Source organism: Mus pahari, chromosome X (assembly GCF_900095145.1).
Source record: "Mus pahari chromosome X, PAHARI_EIJ_v1.1, whole genome shotgun sequence".
NCBI classification, from domain to species: Eukaryota; Metazoa; Chordata; class Mammalia; order Rodentia; family Muridae; genus Mus; species Mus pahari.
The window spans coordinates 12783374-12798671 of record NC_034613.1 but is presented as its reverse complement, the minus strand read 5'-3'; the positions used below and the strand labels follow the sequence as shown (position 1 = coordinate 12798671).

Sequence of the window (15298 nt, the reverse complement as noted above, 5' to 3'; positions counted from 1 at the left end):
TGCTTACTAGCCCAACCCCAAAGTTCAGTCTTCAAGAGAAACTTATAAAGTTAAAAAAGAATCAGTCATATATATAGTATACTATATATATATATATATATATATATATATATATATATATGTCAAATTCTAGACACACTAATGCTAAAAATGACATCAATTAAACTTCCTTTCTTGGGTGTTCTCTGACTCATCTTCCTTGCTCTTCAATTCTATACCATTTATAAAATATATTATTTCTATGAATTTTCTATTATGTGCAGATTTATTTTCCTTAAGTAAAATGAAGTTTGAATAGTACAGTCTGTGGTGTAATGATATCAGCAACAACCAGTTCTTGTCTATCAACCAGTCCCAGTTCTTTTAATGATTTGGAACGATTGGGCCTTGTTCGTTCTTCAGTAGACGTTACTGGCTATAAGTAAAGTGTCCTATTTTCCCCCCTCTAATGTGATAGCTGGAGACTTCATTTGCAGAGAAGCACTATTGGTTAGATAGTCTAAAACATCTTGTAGTTTAGCTGATGGGGAAAACTGAATGTTTTGAGGAAGTTGGCTACATGTAGGACAGTTATCCTTTCTCTCTGCTTCAAATATGTAAGTGTGTACAGTCCATCTACATCATTGAATACCAAGTAATTATTAAGGGGAATGTATGCATTTGTAGCTATCTTCAAAACCTCAGTGGCACACACAGCTGAAATGACTGCATTTGTAGAAGCTACTGCAGGAATGATTCATTTTACTACCCCTTGGGTGAGTCTGTAGGTAACACCTCTAATATTATAAGTTTTGGAAAATCCACTGAATATGTTCAGGGTCATCTCTGTTTAATGGAACTCCATCTTCAAAAGGCTGCTTTTTATGCCACTGCAATATCCTTACATACTTGATATAGTGTTCTGGGAGCCTGGGCATAGATGCAATGGTACACATAGGGAAATTGACCTGTGGTGGGTAAAGTTCTAGAGTTATAAAGTTCTAGAGTGAACTCAATACAAGCAGTCATTTGGGGTAAAATCACTCGGGCATTTCCTTTAAAGCCTTCTGTCCCCCTATCTTTGAAGGTATAATGGAGTTTGGATCCAACACACCATCTTCACAACTTATAAGAGATATCAGCATTCCATTGATCCATCTTCTGGCTATGATAGAGTCCAGGCAAAATACTATAATATGAAATTGTCGGTAGAAAGTGTCATTAAAATCTTGAATCTTGTTGAAATGTGGGACCACGTTGCAGTTAGGAACTCTCATTTAGGAATTCTGCAGCAACTTTAGCCTTGAGTATTCCAACATCTTTAGGCCTAAATAAAAACTGCCTATTTAAACTGGAAGCATCTATGGTATCCATGTCTATAACATTAATCAGTCTAAAGACAGACAATACCAGATTTTTCAGAAGCTCGCATTCTAAGCCACCAGCTCCAGTGACTAGAACTTTACACGTATCTAACAAGAACTGGAGTGATTCAGTGCTTGGTTTGAAATCGGGGTGTGTGAAGGGTCCAGACCGGTCGAGGAACTTCTTTACATGGTTCCAGTGACCTTTCCAGTCTCCAATGTCCCCACACCCACCACCAACACCCATTTTTTCATCCAGGAGCTCCTCTATTCTCCTTTTCTTCTCCAGCTCCTCGTCATCTGCCATATTGTTCCCTGCCTCTTCCCAGAGGCCCTCACAGTGAGCAGGTCCGCCTGGGAGGGGTGGGATTCTCTGTAGGTCTTCTTATGGTGTCCTTGATCCCCTGGCTTGCTCAAGTCTATACCCCACTCTTCTACAAGACTCCTCACGCTCCATCCAGTGTTTGGCCATGAGTCTCTGCATCTGTTTCCATCTGCTGCTGGAGAAAACGTCTCAGAAGACAGTTATGCTAGGCTCTTGTCTGCAAGCATAGCAGAGTATCATTAATAGTATCAGGGCTTGGCTTTCTCACATGGGATGGGTCTCAAGTTGGGCCAGTCATTGGTTGACCTTTCACTCAGTCTCTGCTCCATCTTTATCCCTGTGTATCTTGTAGGCAGGACAAATTTTGGGTTTAAGGTTTCGTGGGTGGGATGTCCCCCTCCTCCTACTGAATGTCCTGCCTGGCTACAGGAGGTGGCCACTTCAGTCTCTCTATCTCCAGCTAGTAGGAATAGATCCTTGCTTTATAATATTAGCGTTAAGTTCTCTAGAATCTCACCAATGTGTCGTTTTAGTAGCATTCCACTTGGGTTTTCTTTTTATTCCATTCAAAGTTTTTATTATTGTTATTGTTAAGATTGAACCAGAGGCCTGTTCATGCTAGGTAACATATTTTACCATAGAACTACATAGCCATTGAAAACATGCTCTATAATTTCATATTGAAATGTTGTTTTACTATCTATCTATCTATCTATCTATCTATCTATCTATCTATCTATCTATCATCTATCTATCACCTATTTATCTGCCTGTCATCTATCTATATGTCAAATCTTAGTGCTGGGATTGAATCTGGTATCATTGGCATACTAAATACTAACCCTGAGTTATGCCACTGAGCTACACCCCCAGACCTCATTATTTCTTTTTGTGAGTACTCTCACTGATATATTATTTAGAAGTGTGTTTTAGTTTCCTCTACTTGGATTTTCCAGGAATGTTTATAATTGATGTGTAATTTAATTTCATTGTGGTTAAAAATTACTCTGACTTGAATCCTTCAATAATTATTTTGGCTTAAAATAGAAATTTATTCTCTCATAGTCCTGGATGACAAAAGTCCAAGGTTACTGACATTGGACTAAAATCAAAGTGTTGGCAGGAATCACGGCTTATATCAGCTTTTGGTGACTGTTGGGATCCTTTGGATTGTGTCTTCTGAGATCAATTAGAGATGGGCATGGTGCTTCATGCCTGTAATAGCAACACTTAGGAGGCTGAAGGAGAATTGTGAGTTTGAAGTAAGTCTGTTCTATGTAGTGAGCTCCAGATGAGTCTAATCTATCTGAGACATTGTCTCAAACGTGTTGATTTGAGCCACGTGTGGTGGCTCTCACCTTTAGTCTCAGCACTTAGGAGGTAGAGCCAGGCAGATCTCTAAGATTTGAGGCCAGTATGGTTTACATAGTGAGTTCTAGGCCAGCCAATGCTATATAGTGAGACTCTGTCTTAAAGCAAACCAAAAGATTTTTAAAAATTGTTTACTGGCCTAAAAAATGGTCTACTTTTGCTTTAGTAGTTTTCTGGGTCTTTAAAAAAATTATATTAGTTTTTTAATGGTTTTAGGATTAACCCTGGCACATGCTCACTTGCTGGAAATAGAACCCAGGGCCTTATGTATGCTGAACAAATGCTCTGCTATTGAGTCTTGGTCTATCTTAATGTTTCTTGTTCACTTGGAAATGTGTATTTTGGTGTGGTTGGTTGATCAGTGTATATTAAATCTACCTACATGAGTTTTTATTAAAATCTTCTACATTTCTACTGTTTTTCTATTATTTATACAGACTGTATTTGTGCAATTGTCAATTTCTCTTTGTAATTCTATCATCTATCATTTGATGTATTTAGAATATTAAACTTTATTTTCATGTAGGATATATGTAAGGATGAGAGAGCTAGAGCTGAGAGAGGGGGAGGGAGAGGGAGAAGGGGAGGGAGAGGGAGAGGGAGAGGGAGAGGGAGAGGGAGAGGGAGGGGGAGGGGGTGGGGGCGAGGGCGGGGGGCAAGGGCGAGGGAGAGGGAGAGAAGATGTCACACTGCATATGTTTAGGTCAAAGGACACCTTTGTGGAATCAGTTCTCTTTTCAGCTTTACTTGAGTTCTAGGAGTCAAAGTTAGGCTTCTTGGGGCATTTTTACCTGCTGAGCCATTTCACTGGCCCTGCTTAATGTATTTTATAGTTGTGACAAGGTATATAAACAATAAACATTTGGGACTGTTTATGTTCTCTTGATAAATCTGTCTTTGTAGGCTATTAATATAGTGATTCCAGTCTTCTTTTGGTATCTCCCTTTCTAGCCTTTTATTCTTTTTGAAAAGTTGGGGTTTCACTATATATCTCAGGCCAGCTTCCAACCTGGTATCCTGTGTTAGCTTTCTGAGAGCTGTTACACTACAGTGCCACTAGACCCAACCTCTAACCCTCTATTTTCTTGGATTTGTTTGTTGGGTTGGTTATTTTTGAGACAGGATTTCTCTATGAGCCCTGGCTGTCCTGGAACTTGCTTTGTAGAGCAGGCTGGCCTCTGACTCAGAGATCTGCCTCCCAAGTACTGGGATTAAAGGCAACTGCCACCACCATCTGGGTTATTCTCATGGTTTTTAACTTGTGTCTTTACATTTTAAGATTTCTTTTATTTTTATTAGATATTTTCTTCATTTATATTCCAAATGCTATCCCAAAAGTCCCCTATACCCTCCCCCTGCCCTGCTCCCCAACCCACCCATGCCTGCTTCCTGGCCCTGGCATTCCCCTGTACTGGGGCATATAATCTTCGCAAGACCAAGGGCCTCTCCTCCCAATGATGGACGACTAGACCATCCTCTGCTACATATGCTATACAGCTCTTGGGGGGGGGTACTGGTTAGTTCATATTGTTGTTCCACCTATAGGGTTGCAGACCCCTTTAGCTCCTTGGGTACTTTCTCTATCTCCTTCATTGGGGGCCCTGTGTTCCATCCAATAGCTGACTGTGTGCATCCACTTCTGTATTTGCCAGGCACTGGCATAGCCTCACAAGAGACAGCTATATCAGGGTCCTGTCAGCAAAATCTTGCTGGCACGTGCAATCGTGTCTGGGTTTGATGGTTGTTTTCTAATAGGCAACATAGAGTCGTGTTACTTAATTCACTGGCTCTGCTCAGGTATCTGGCCTCTCCAAGAATTCCCTCTCAGGCCACTCACTTTCTTGTAGGTTCTGCTGACTAGAGCATCAGTCCTTTCTCTGAGTTATTCCTCCCTTCTATCTTCTCCCATCTGGATGAAAAATTAAGGATTCGTTTTTACTTTCCAAGGACATGGTTTTAGACAGTAGGAATATACAAACTTATGCCAATGTGACAAGCAGTGCCAGACTTGTAGGGTACTGGAGAACTACTGAGTACTACACTGGAAAAAGTTTGGAAGGCAGAAAAGAGAAAACTATATTTCTGTAAGGGAAGAATTTACTGATAGAAAAAAAAGTCATATTTTTTACAGTTAAGAGTAAAAGTAAGGGCTGATGTGTGTGGATCAACGTAGAGAGCACTTTTCTAGAATGCACAAGGCCCTAGATCCAGCCCCTAGCACTTCAAAACCAAAGTGAAAGTACAGGACCAACTTCAGAGTATTTCAGTCCAGATAGGTCTGTTGGGGACAAGGAGCACTTCTCTGAGAGGCTGGGGAGCAATTGCTCTATGCCCAATATATTGGTTTCCTACTTCTGATGCAACAAATTATCACAAATTCAGTGGGTATTTTTATTCTTCAGAAGTCTAAAAATCATAGTGTAGGGGAAGGTTGGAAACTTCTAAGGAGAATGTGTTACCTGGCATCTTTGTACTTTCTGGAGACCACTGGATCAAGGCTCTTCCATTGTCACATATCTTGCTAGGAACTTTCATCCTTTTATCTTCCTACTTTGTATAAAGTACCCTGTGGTGGTATTGGATGGATCTGCCTAACAAGACAAGATAGTCTCTAGTTCAAGGATCTTAACTTTAATTACATTTGGAAGGCCCCTTTAACCAATACAAGAAACAGTAGGTTCTGGAAATTAGGATGTGAGCATATTTGGAGAGTCATGCCTTAGTGTTCTATAATCAGAAGATTGACTAGTTAGGCAGAAAATAAGACCTCCAGGTTTTAGATCTACTGTGGGGCTTACCCTGCTCAGATTTGTGTGAACTATTCTGTTCTTTGGATATAAGCTTGTTTGCTTTTGTATAAGTTGTCTAAATTTTTAAAGATTTATGTGTATGAGTGTTTTATCTGCATTCATGTATCTGTACCGTGTGCATGCCTGGTACCCACAGAAGCCAGAAGAATGTGTTGGAGCTCTGGGAACTGGTGTTGTGGATGGTTGTAAGCCACCATGTGTGCACTGGGAACTGGGTTCTCTGCAGGACCAAGTACTCTTTCTTAATCGCTGAACCATCTCTCTAGCCTAAGATGATTAATTTTGATTTATAAGTTCTATCGAAGATGGCAAGGATCAAGTGGCATCAAATCAATGACTAGCCCTCAACAAAAGTTGTTTCTTTCAGGGAGAAAATGTGTAAGGATGCTTCAAGAAGGTACCCTAGACACAGAAATCAATGATTGTATCGGCTTCAATCTTGATGGTGCTGTAGACTTAGCTGTAGGGCCTTGAACAAGTTTAACCATTTGGTCTACTTTTACATGTGCCAAAAGGAGTCAATAGTCTCATCTTCCTGTAGTTGTAGATAAGCCTGACATATCAACACTTTTTTTTTTCAAGTTAACTGATCCCAAATGTATTTCTTGGTTTGTCCTTGTTTGTTCTGTAAGGGACCTAAGTAACTGTCTTGAATGTAAGCTTTATTCTCAGTCCATTTGGGGGGTCTTGAGGGCAATAATGGGGCAAATTCTCTTGAGAGGGAGGCAAGTCTGTTCCTCATTGCTCCATCATTACTATTCAGTTAGAAAATGTAACTGAAAAGGCTGAGTGGCTACTGCATTGATGCAGCCAACAGCAGCCTTGCAAACACTCTCATTGGTTTTACCCCTTTAGATCCTTGCAGAGACAGGGAAAACAGGAAGAATTGAACTAGGGTTTTTGTTTTCCAAATTAGAAGGGGGGAAAAACTCTGGTGAACAGAAGGAAAAAAAATAGTGCACAGGTCAGGATTATCAAAGTATGCAGAAGCATCTAGCATCCCCATGAAGCAGACTAATCTAGACAGGAACTGTCCAGGTGTATTTATTTGTTTATAGGGCTGAAGGCACTACTTCTAAATTTTAAGTTTTTAGAGTTTATGGTGAGAAATGACTAAAGCATCCCACGATTTCCACATATGCTTCAGGAAAGTAGCTCCATTACAGCTCAACATTTCCCAAAACAACTCAGCAAAAGGCAGTTCTGCAGATGTTCTCTCAGCTCCAACTTCTGGCTGTGATGAGCATGGCTTGAGTTGCTCAAGGTTCATCTTTCCAGACTGTTACTAAGCTACTTGCCACTTATCTTAACTGAAATGAAAGGGAATTAAAGTAGTAGTGAAGGGAGGGGAAGGATGTTTGGAGCCTGGTGGTAAGGCCTTGCAAAATACTCACACCCCAATCAACCTCAACATGATGATAAATGTATTTGGAAGCATATGGCAGAGGAACTCACCAGTGACTGGACACAAGGGGTTGTGTAATTCCCTGCCTGTCTCATTGCAAAGGCAAAGTCTTTAGATCATTTATTCTCTTCCATTCTGTGTTGTAAACTCAATTGAACTCACTTCTTTAACAGTGCTAAACCAAGTGTTACAAAGTTGGCTGCAGGGCTGGAGAGATGGCTCAGTGGTTAAGAGTACTGACTGCTCTTCCAGATGTCCTGAGTTCAATTCTCAGCAGCCACATGGTGGCTCATAACCATCTTTGATGGGATCTAATGCACCCTTCTGGTATGATCCAAAGACAGCTACAGTGTACTCATATACATGAAATAAATAATTCTTTAAAAAAAGAAAACAATTAAAAACAAAACCAAACCAAAGTTGGCTGCAGAGATAGATAGCCCCAGGGTGGGATTTACTAACTGTCCTTTTAAGACCATTATCACACAATTGCTGATTTCCACAAAATAGTCACACTGAGAAAAATCAAATGTTATACAATACATTGTCTTTGAAAGAATAACACATCAAAATTAATGGGTGCTGAATATACTTTTGCTGTTGGATACTTTTCTTCAGTTCTAAAGGAAGTAAGGGGCTTTGTAGCTCAGTGGGAGAGTACTTATCTAGCATGCTCAAAGTCCTGGTTTCTATCCTCAGCATGGCAAAATGGAAAAAAAAACCCCAAGCATATTGAGGATTTTGATCTTTCAGGGAAAAAAACTGGGACTGTGCATCAGCTGACTTGCTCTCTACATTTAAACATTTTTAAAAATTGGATATTTTACTTATATTTCAAATGTTATCCCCTATCCCAGTACGTCCCCTGGAAGCCCCCTATCCCATCCTCCCTCTCCCTGCTTCTGTTAGAGTGCTCCGTCCCCCCACTCTTGCCTTCCCACCCTGGTATTCCCCTACACTGGGGCATAAAGCCTTCACCGGACCTCTTCTCCCAATGATGCCTGACAAGGCCATTCTCTGCTACATATGTGGCTGGAGCCATGGGTCCCTCCAGGTGTACTCCTTGGTTAGGGGTTTAGTCCCTGGGAGCTCGGGCAGCGGCGGGGGTGTGTGTCTGGTTGGTTCATATTGTTCTTTCTGTGGGGTTGCAAACCCCAAATGTTCATCTCCTATTGGAAATGCATACATTCTTAAAAACCCAATAGCCTTTGCTGGCTGTAATAAAACATATTTGTAGTTTAAAGTCTTCAGATTGAATTACCAGAACAGTTACTTATTAACAAGGAAGTAAGGTGGGCAGAGGCAAAAACAATCATTTTATCTATCTTTCGCAAATGATTTACTTAATGACCTTTGACAACTTGAAAATGTTTACCATACAAAGTCCTGCCATGAGACCATATAAACCTGATTGCAATATACTTCCAGAGCTCTGTGTAGAATAAATATTATCAACAATAGCCTTTAAATAGGATCCATGTCCCTGGCTATTTTAAATGATGATTCTAAAGTCTTTTCTTACTGGCCTGATGAAATCATGATTTCTGGGCAAACTACAAAGGGTTCTCTTTGACTTCTGGTATTGACTTGAATTCTGAATGTGTGCTTTTTCTTTGAGACAGGGTCTTATCACGTAACCCAGGCTGTCCTAGAAATTGTTTTTCTGACTCAGCTTCCTACTGGGCTGCTAGACACGCATCACCATATTCAGATGATTTTTGCTTCTAAACATTCAATTCTTCCTCCACGAACCTTGTTTCAGTTTGCTTCATTTGTATGGTTTTTAATATAGTAAATTCATCAATGTAAAAAAATCAGTATGCCAGAATAAAAAATTATCACACTGACAGAGGTTAACAGTTTTCATAATTTAATGAAAAAGTATTGATAAAAAGGTGACATTTGAAAAAAGATTGAGTTCCTCTTCAAAACTTTTATAAGACAAGACAAAAAACATTAACAAAGGTTAAGAGGTAATACTTCAAAGAACAAAATGTAGCAGATGCTTGGGGCATTTGGAATGTATACAACCGAAGGCTGGCTCATTTGTTTACCCAGGAAAATTCTCTAAAAAAGTTACCATTTTATCTCCCTGACTTGAATTTTTCAGGCAATACTCTTCCAATAGCATTATATATGGAATTTGGCTAAAGCACTATTTCCATGTTTGCTCCCCTGCCTCAGAATTCAAAAGCATGTAAAGGACACAGGCAACCTGTTGGCCTTTAAGGAATTTACAACTCAGCTTCATTATACTCATTACCATGAAAGTGTCAAATTTATATGTACCTGATGAGTATTCAAATAAGCACAGAAGCTGAGGGTATGAAGAAAGGAAATTCTCCTCATTTTTTCAACTAAAACAAAATACAGGACACCTATTATTCATGTTATGGTCTGTTCACACATGTTCATAGGCACAAAAGGAATATTTTGAAGATGCAGCCCAAAGAGAGGCAAAATACACAAAATTTCAAAACAGGAGAAAACAAAACCCCAAAGAATCCTTTAATGAGGCTCTAGGAATGAAAGTGAAGGAGAGGCAAACTGCTGAGTTTTCTAGCTCCATAGCACTGGCACCTACTGCAGCTGGCTTCTTTCACCAGCATGAAACTTCAGAAATTGAAAATTGCCTCTTGTTTGAAAATTCTCTCTATATGTTCCCGAACTAGAAGAAAGAGAATATTATTTTAAGGCTAAGAAGAAAAGGAAGCTGAGAATTACAGTCTGCCTCACACATTTTTATAAACTGTTACTTTCTCCTTTCTTAAATGGGAAGCAGACTTGTTTTATCCCCTGCTTCAAAATTCTCTTCATCTAGAAATGAATCAAGGCTGATTATTTGGTAATGTGGTATAAGCAAGTTCTGAGAAATGGCTCCAACTTTTATGCTTGGGAAATGGCCTTGGATTTAAAATTTATACAAAGCTAAATTATATCCATGTGTTGAACACATGCTTTCAAATTTCTGACAATAAAAATCTGTTTCAAAATTAAAGCAGGTAAGAATACTTAAGCCTCTGTGTATTACACTATATCTTAATTATTCCTCAATAAAAATTTTATAAACATTAAAGCAGGTATACAAAAACTGTCAGCCAAACTTTACTCAAACTTATTTGAAAACAACAGAAAAAACCCTGACCTGGTACAAATATACCAGAAAAGGTCACACTTTGGGAAATGTTCTGGACATCTTCACAAATGCCTTGAGAAGCAGAGCATTTTCCTTGGAAGTAGTACTTCTGTACTTTTGTAAACACTATTCACAAGTTAGCTTGTTAGCTGGATAAGAGAGTTATGAGTGTGTCCCCAAGAAGTAGGTCTAGGAACAGGCACTGGACACCTAGAAGAACTGACTTTGTAAGATATGATACTGTGAAAGAAACTCAACCTTGCATGAAGCAAGGAAGACAACAGTAAGTGTCAGTATCTGAGAAAGTTGCTCTCCTGGTCTCTCTCTTGAAGAGGTTTTACAGATACCAGTGGAATTAGAAATTTTCTACAGATTTGAGCTTCAAGGAGTCACATGTTATAATTTCAAAAGATAAGTAGTTTTAGTGTCTGTCACATCCTCTTGCAAAGCCATTGACAATGCAAGGATTCTTAATATGATTCTTAATCAGTGTGTTAATATAACGGGAAAGCTGCCCTGAAGTACTCACTGAGCAAATACTCTGGGCCCAACTGTTCCCAGCAGCCTCCAACAAAGCAACCCCAGATAATCTGCAACTCTTGTAATGTGCTTATAAAAACTAGACCTGAAATGCTTTCAAAAACTTCAAACCATCATTTCCCTGCAATTCCCCCCTAATATACACTAGAATCCTTTTGGTGTTTATATTTTCCCCAGTATACGGGGCAAAGGCTGGGTTACCCTTAGGCGTTTCTGATCACCTTTGCATTGAGCTGTGGGAATGAGGGTGTGTCTTAGTTTTCCCATGGCACTCCCGAGCAGAATCATGGGAAGGATTTTCTCTGTCAGAACTCTCTCTCTTTACCCTTGCTGTTTCCTTATTCCCCTCCCCTTCTGCTTCTGAATCACTGGGCTCCAAATCAGGGCAATAGCCATCACTTTCCTGATATGAAGCTCTTCCTGTGGAACGCCTGAGAAGCTGTCTACCCCACAACTGCTCCTTAGAGCTCACATTCTTAGTTGGCTTAACACAGTACTGGAGGTCCTCAGTAGGCTTCACCCATGTATTGGTGGCCTCCTTAAAGGACCTGCTGAAATGTTCCACGCCAGATTTTTTAATGTTGCCTGGACTGGGCAAGTGGGAGCTGATCATGGACTCCTGGTCATAGCACATCTCAGTTGAATTAACTTTCTGGGTGATGTTCCCAGACCAGTTGCCCTCCAGGCCATTGGAACCAGAAAGCCTGGAGTTAGGCTGATTCTTCCCATTACCAATAGACACCTGTCCATGGAGGGCAGCCTGAAGGGCCAGAGGCTTCCCTAATGATTGCCCATGATAGAATTCTGCAGATGGAGCTCTTGGAGTAGGACTGGAGCTCTTGGTTTCACCTCGAGAATGGCTTCGGCTAGTCAGCAAACAGTTACTTTTGCTTTCTAGTGGATATCTTGGGTATATTTTCACATTCATATCCAGTGGTTCCTCAGGCATCTGAGGGCTCTTTTTACTGTGACCAGGGGAGCTGCTGCCAGGAGACGAGGGTTGGTGTTCAGTTTCTGTGGAGCTGTCTTTGCAATCTTCTGAGGTTGATTTAGGCATTTTTAACTTTAAGGTAATTCGTGGTGGTGGGTAAAACAGTGAGTTCTCTAGTGCATTTGCCAAAGAAAGTCCTGAGATAAAAAAGAAAGATTTGTTTAACAACCGATTTAATTATTAGCATATATGTGTATCACAAAGTGAATTCACAAACCTATTGTTCCAAGTGTCTAATGAGCACCTGTCTTTGATGAGCATGTATACTATGGAGAGTAGATGAAGTGAGTAGCAGTAGACAATGAACCCAGAGACCCACAGAAAACACTATTCATGGCTCCCATCTTTTCACCTTTGCTTTCCTAACTTACAAAACAAGAACAACTAGTGTGCTCTGTCATACATTCCTATCTCCATGTCTTTCATTTTTTTGTGTGTATGTGTCGGTGCAACTGTACACACATGCATGCATGCATGTGGAGGCCAGAGGTTGATACTGGTTGTTTTCTTCAACTGTTCTCTACCTTATTTTTTATTAAACCATTCCCCTTCTTGGTCCCCCCTTCCAAGAGTTCTTCACTCCATCCTTCTCTACCTTAGTTTTTGAGATAGGGCTTTTTACTGAACATTGAGCTCAATAATTGGTGAGACTAGTATACTTCTGGGATCATCCTTTCTCCACCTAACCGGTGCTAGAATCACAGCACAGGGGTGTGCACCACACAGGCTTTTTATTTGAGTGCTAGGGCTTGAACTCTTCCCCCAGACTTCCTTACATTTCATTTCTATAAAGAATGTCCCTCACAGTGGTTTGAAATGAGTTCTTTGTGTGTTTATGATTGGGCATATGCATAATGATATGATGCCTCTTATTCTCTGATGTTTCTGATGCTATTCTCCTATCATCTTTGGGAATTCCCAAATAATTCTAATAGAAAACCTCAGAAACACAGTACAGGTTTTTGTGAGGCAAAGGTAAGTAAGTATTTTAACTTGGCATTAGAAGCAGTGAGTGACTCCTGAATACTTTATGCCCTTAACCTCTAGTTTCATGATTACAAATGATTATGGGGTATAGGATAATTTTAAAAATACTACTGGACCAATGTATGGACACAAGAGTATGTGTGTAGAGGTAGATGACAACTTTATGGAGTCAATTCTTTCCTTTCATCTTATATTTATATGGGTTCTAAGGATAAAAGCTAGGCCACCTGACTTTCAAAGCTGAAGCCATCTTGCTGGCCCTGGGCAAAGTATTATAGTGGTAAGGACCACAATATATAGGTTTATCCAGAGAAGTATTAATTATCTGGATGTCATCCTACAATTGGCCTTTGCCCATTATCATCTTACAACATATAGCTTTTTTAAAATGAGGTATAGAGAGGATGGCTTGCAGGTATCCTAAAAGGATATTCCTCAAGGGTCCATTTTGAATAACTACAGTTCCTGTGTCTGCTAGGGCTTTGCCATTTGTTGATGTTGTAAATCGTATTCTTATAATCAGAAGCTACTTGGTTAAGTCCAATCTCATTCGCCACGGGCTTTTCCCTGTTGTCCTTTGCTTCTTGTTGCCTTGGTAGTCGTGTTATAGGGAAACCTTGTGGCTGAATAGCTCTGCTACTTCCTGCTATACCAGTCTGCTGTGAACTACAGTCACAAAGTTTTTGACATCTATCTTATTCTATGGTTGGCTTTTAGCAGGTGCTGAGCTTATACATTAAGAACAACTCACCAGTTACTTGCAGTACTCAGATTCTCTCACCTATCTTTATATTAAAAGAAACACAGGGAGGTGTCACTGTATATGGCTGTCATAATTCTAGTCAAGCTTCCACTTTCGGTACTTTAATTATCATCATCCATCTCTCTAACTGTGGTGGCTTGAATATGATTGGCTCATGGGGAGTGCCACTATATTAGATGTGGCCTTGTTGGAGGAAGGGTGTCACTGTGGGAGTGAGCTTTGAGGGTTCCTAGTGCTCAAGCTCTGCCCAATGTGGAATCAGACTCCTTCTAGCTGCCTGCAAAAGATGGTATCCTCTTGGCTGCCTTCAGTTCAAGATGTTGAACTCTCAGCTCCTTTTCCAGCACCATATTTGCCTGCTTACTGCCATACCTCTGGCCATGATGATAATGGACTAAACCTCTGAAAGTGTAGGCCAGTCTCTAATTAAATGTTTTCTTTTATATGTGTTTCCTTGGTCATGGTGTCTGTTCACAACAATAGAAACCCTAACTAAGACAGGTCCCAGGGACTGGGGTATTGTTGTGATAGCTCTGATCATGCTTTTGCTTGGAGGAATGTGGATTTGGGGAATTTGGGTTTAGAAAGCAATGGAATGCTTTAAGTGGGACTTAATGGACCATCCTAGTAGGACTATGGAAGACATTGGCACTGAGGGTGATTTCAACTGTTGGGGCATGACTCAAGAGGTTTCAGAAGAGAAGAATGTTAGTATATGGCCTAGAGACTGTTTTATGATATTTTGGTAAAGAATATGGCTTTTTCCACCCTTGTCTGAAAAGTATCCCCAATGCTAAAGTGAAAAAATTTAGATTAACTGCATTAGCAAAAAAAATATCTCAAAACAGTATTTTGATGAAAAAGAGCAAACTGAGAAAGGAAAAGTACAAAACATATGGTTAAAGTATTAAAGGGACACCAGAAAGTGGAATGGCGCTGAATCCTGTGTTCAAGGAAATAATCAGATTAAGGGAGTGAACTCAGGGTAAGATCCCACCCAAGTTTATTGTTTATATGTTTGCAGTCAAACAAGGGCTAGTTATTTTTAGGCATTAATATACCTGGCTTTTGTTTTCATTTGGACACAAATATGTCAAATTGACAAGGGGTGGATTGTGAAGGCTATTCTCAATTGTCAATTTGACTATCTGAACTACAATCCAAAGCTTATAAAGATCTTGTGAATTTTTTTAAAAGGCTTAGGCCCAGGCATGGTGGTACATGCCTTTAATCCCAACATTCAGAGGCATGCAAATCTCTGAGTTTAAGGTCAGTTTACAGAGCAAGTTCTAGGATAGTCAAGTATAGGCAGTAAAGGATGTACCAGAACAAGTGGGCAATGCTCTAGTCCGAGCAAGCAGAACTAGTCAGTTTCAGCCATGTGGCTCTAGCTTTAGAGTTCAAAATAGAAGGGACTACTGGGACAACTGATGCTGGTTAGCTGGAGCTAAGAAATTAGCAGTGATCAAGAAGAGACCAGCATCACTGAGGTGAAATCTTCTGGGAAGTGTTTTCTGAGAGCATAAAGAAGAAGAAAAGAAGAAGAAAAGAAGAAGAAAAGAAGAAGAAAAGAAGAAGAAGAAGAAGAAGAAGAAGAAGAAGAAGAAGAAGAAGAAGAAGAAGAAGA

The 15298-nt window shown here is 40.0% G+C and overlaps 1 protein-coding gene and 1 pseudogene across 4 annotated transcripts in view; both read right to left on the bottom strand.

Moving 5' to 3' along the window:
• Positions 1 to 216: 216 nt before the first annotated feature.
• Positions 217 to 1650, bottom strand: LOC110314080 (annotated as a pseudogene).
• Positions 1651 to 9156: 7506 nt separating this feature from the next.
• The window catches only part of Jade3 (jade family PHD finger 3), a 50392-nt gene continuing 44250 nt past the window's right edge, over positions 9157 to 15298 (bottom strand). For all 4 annotated transcript variants that reach the window (XM_029534428.1, XM_021187919.2, XM_021187921.2 and 1 more), the window contains one exon: positions 9157 to 12058. In XM_029534428.1, the coding sequence (XP_029390288.1) occupies positions 11148 to 12058 (911 nt within the window). In that variant the 3' untranslated portion in view covers positions 9157 to 11147. The remainder of the gene's footprint in view (positions 12059 to 15298) is intronic.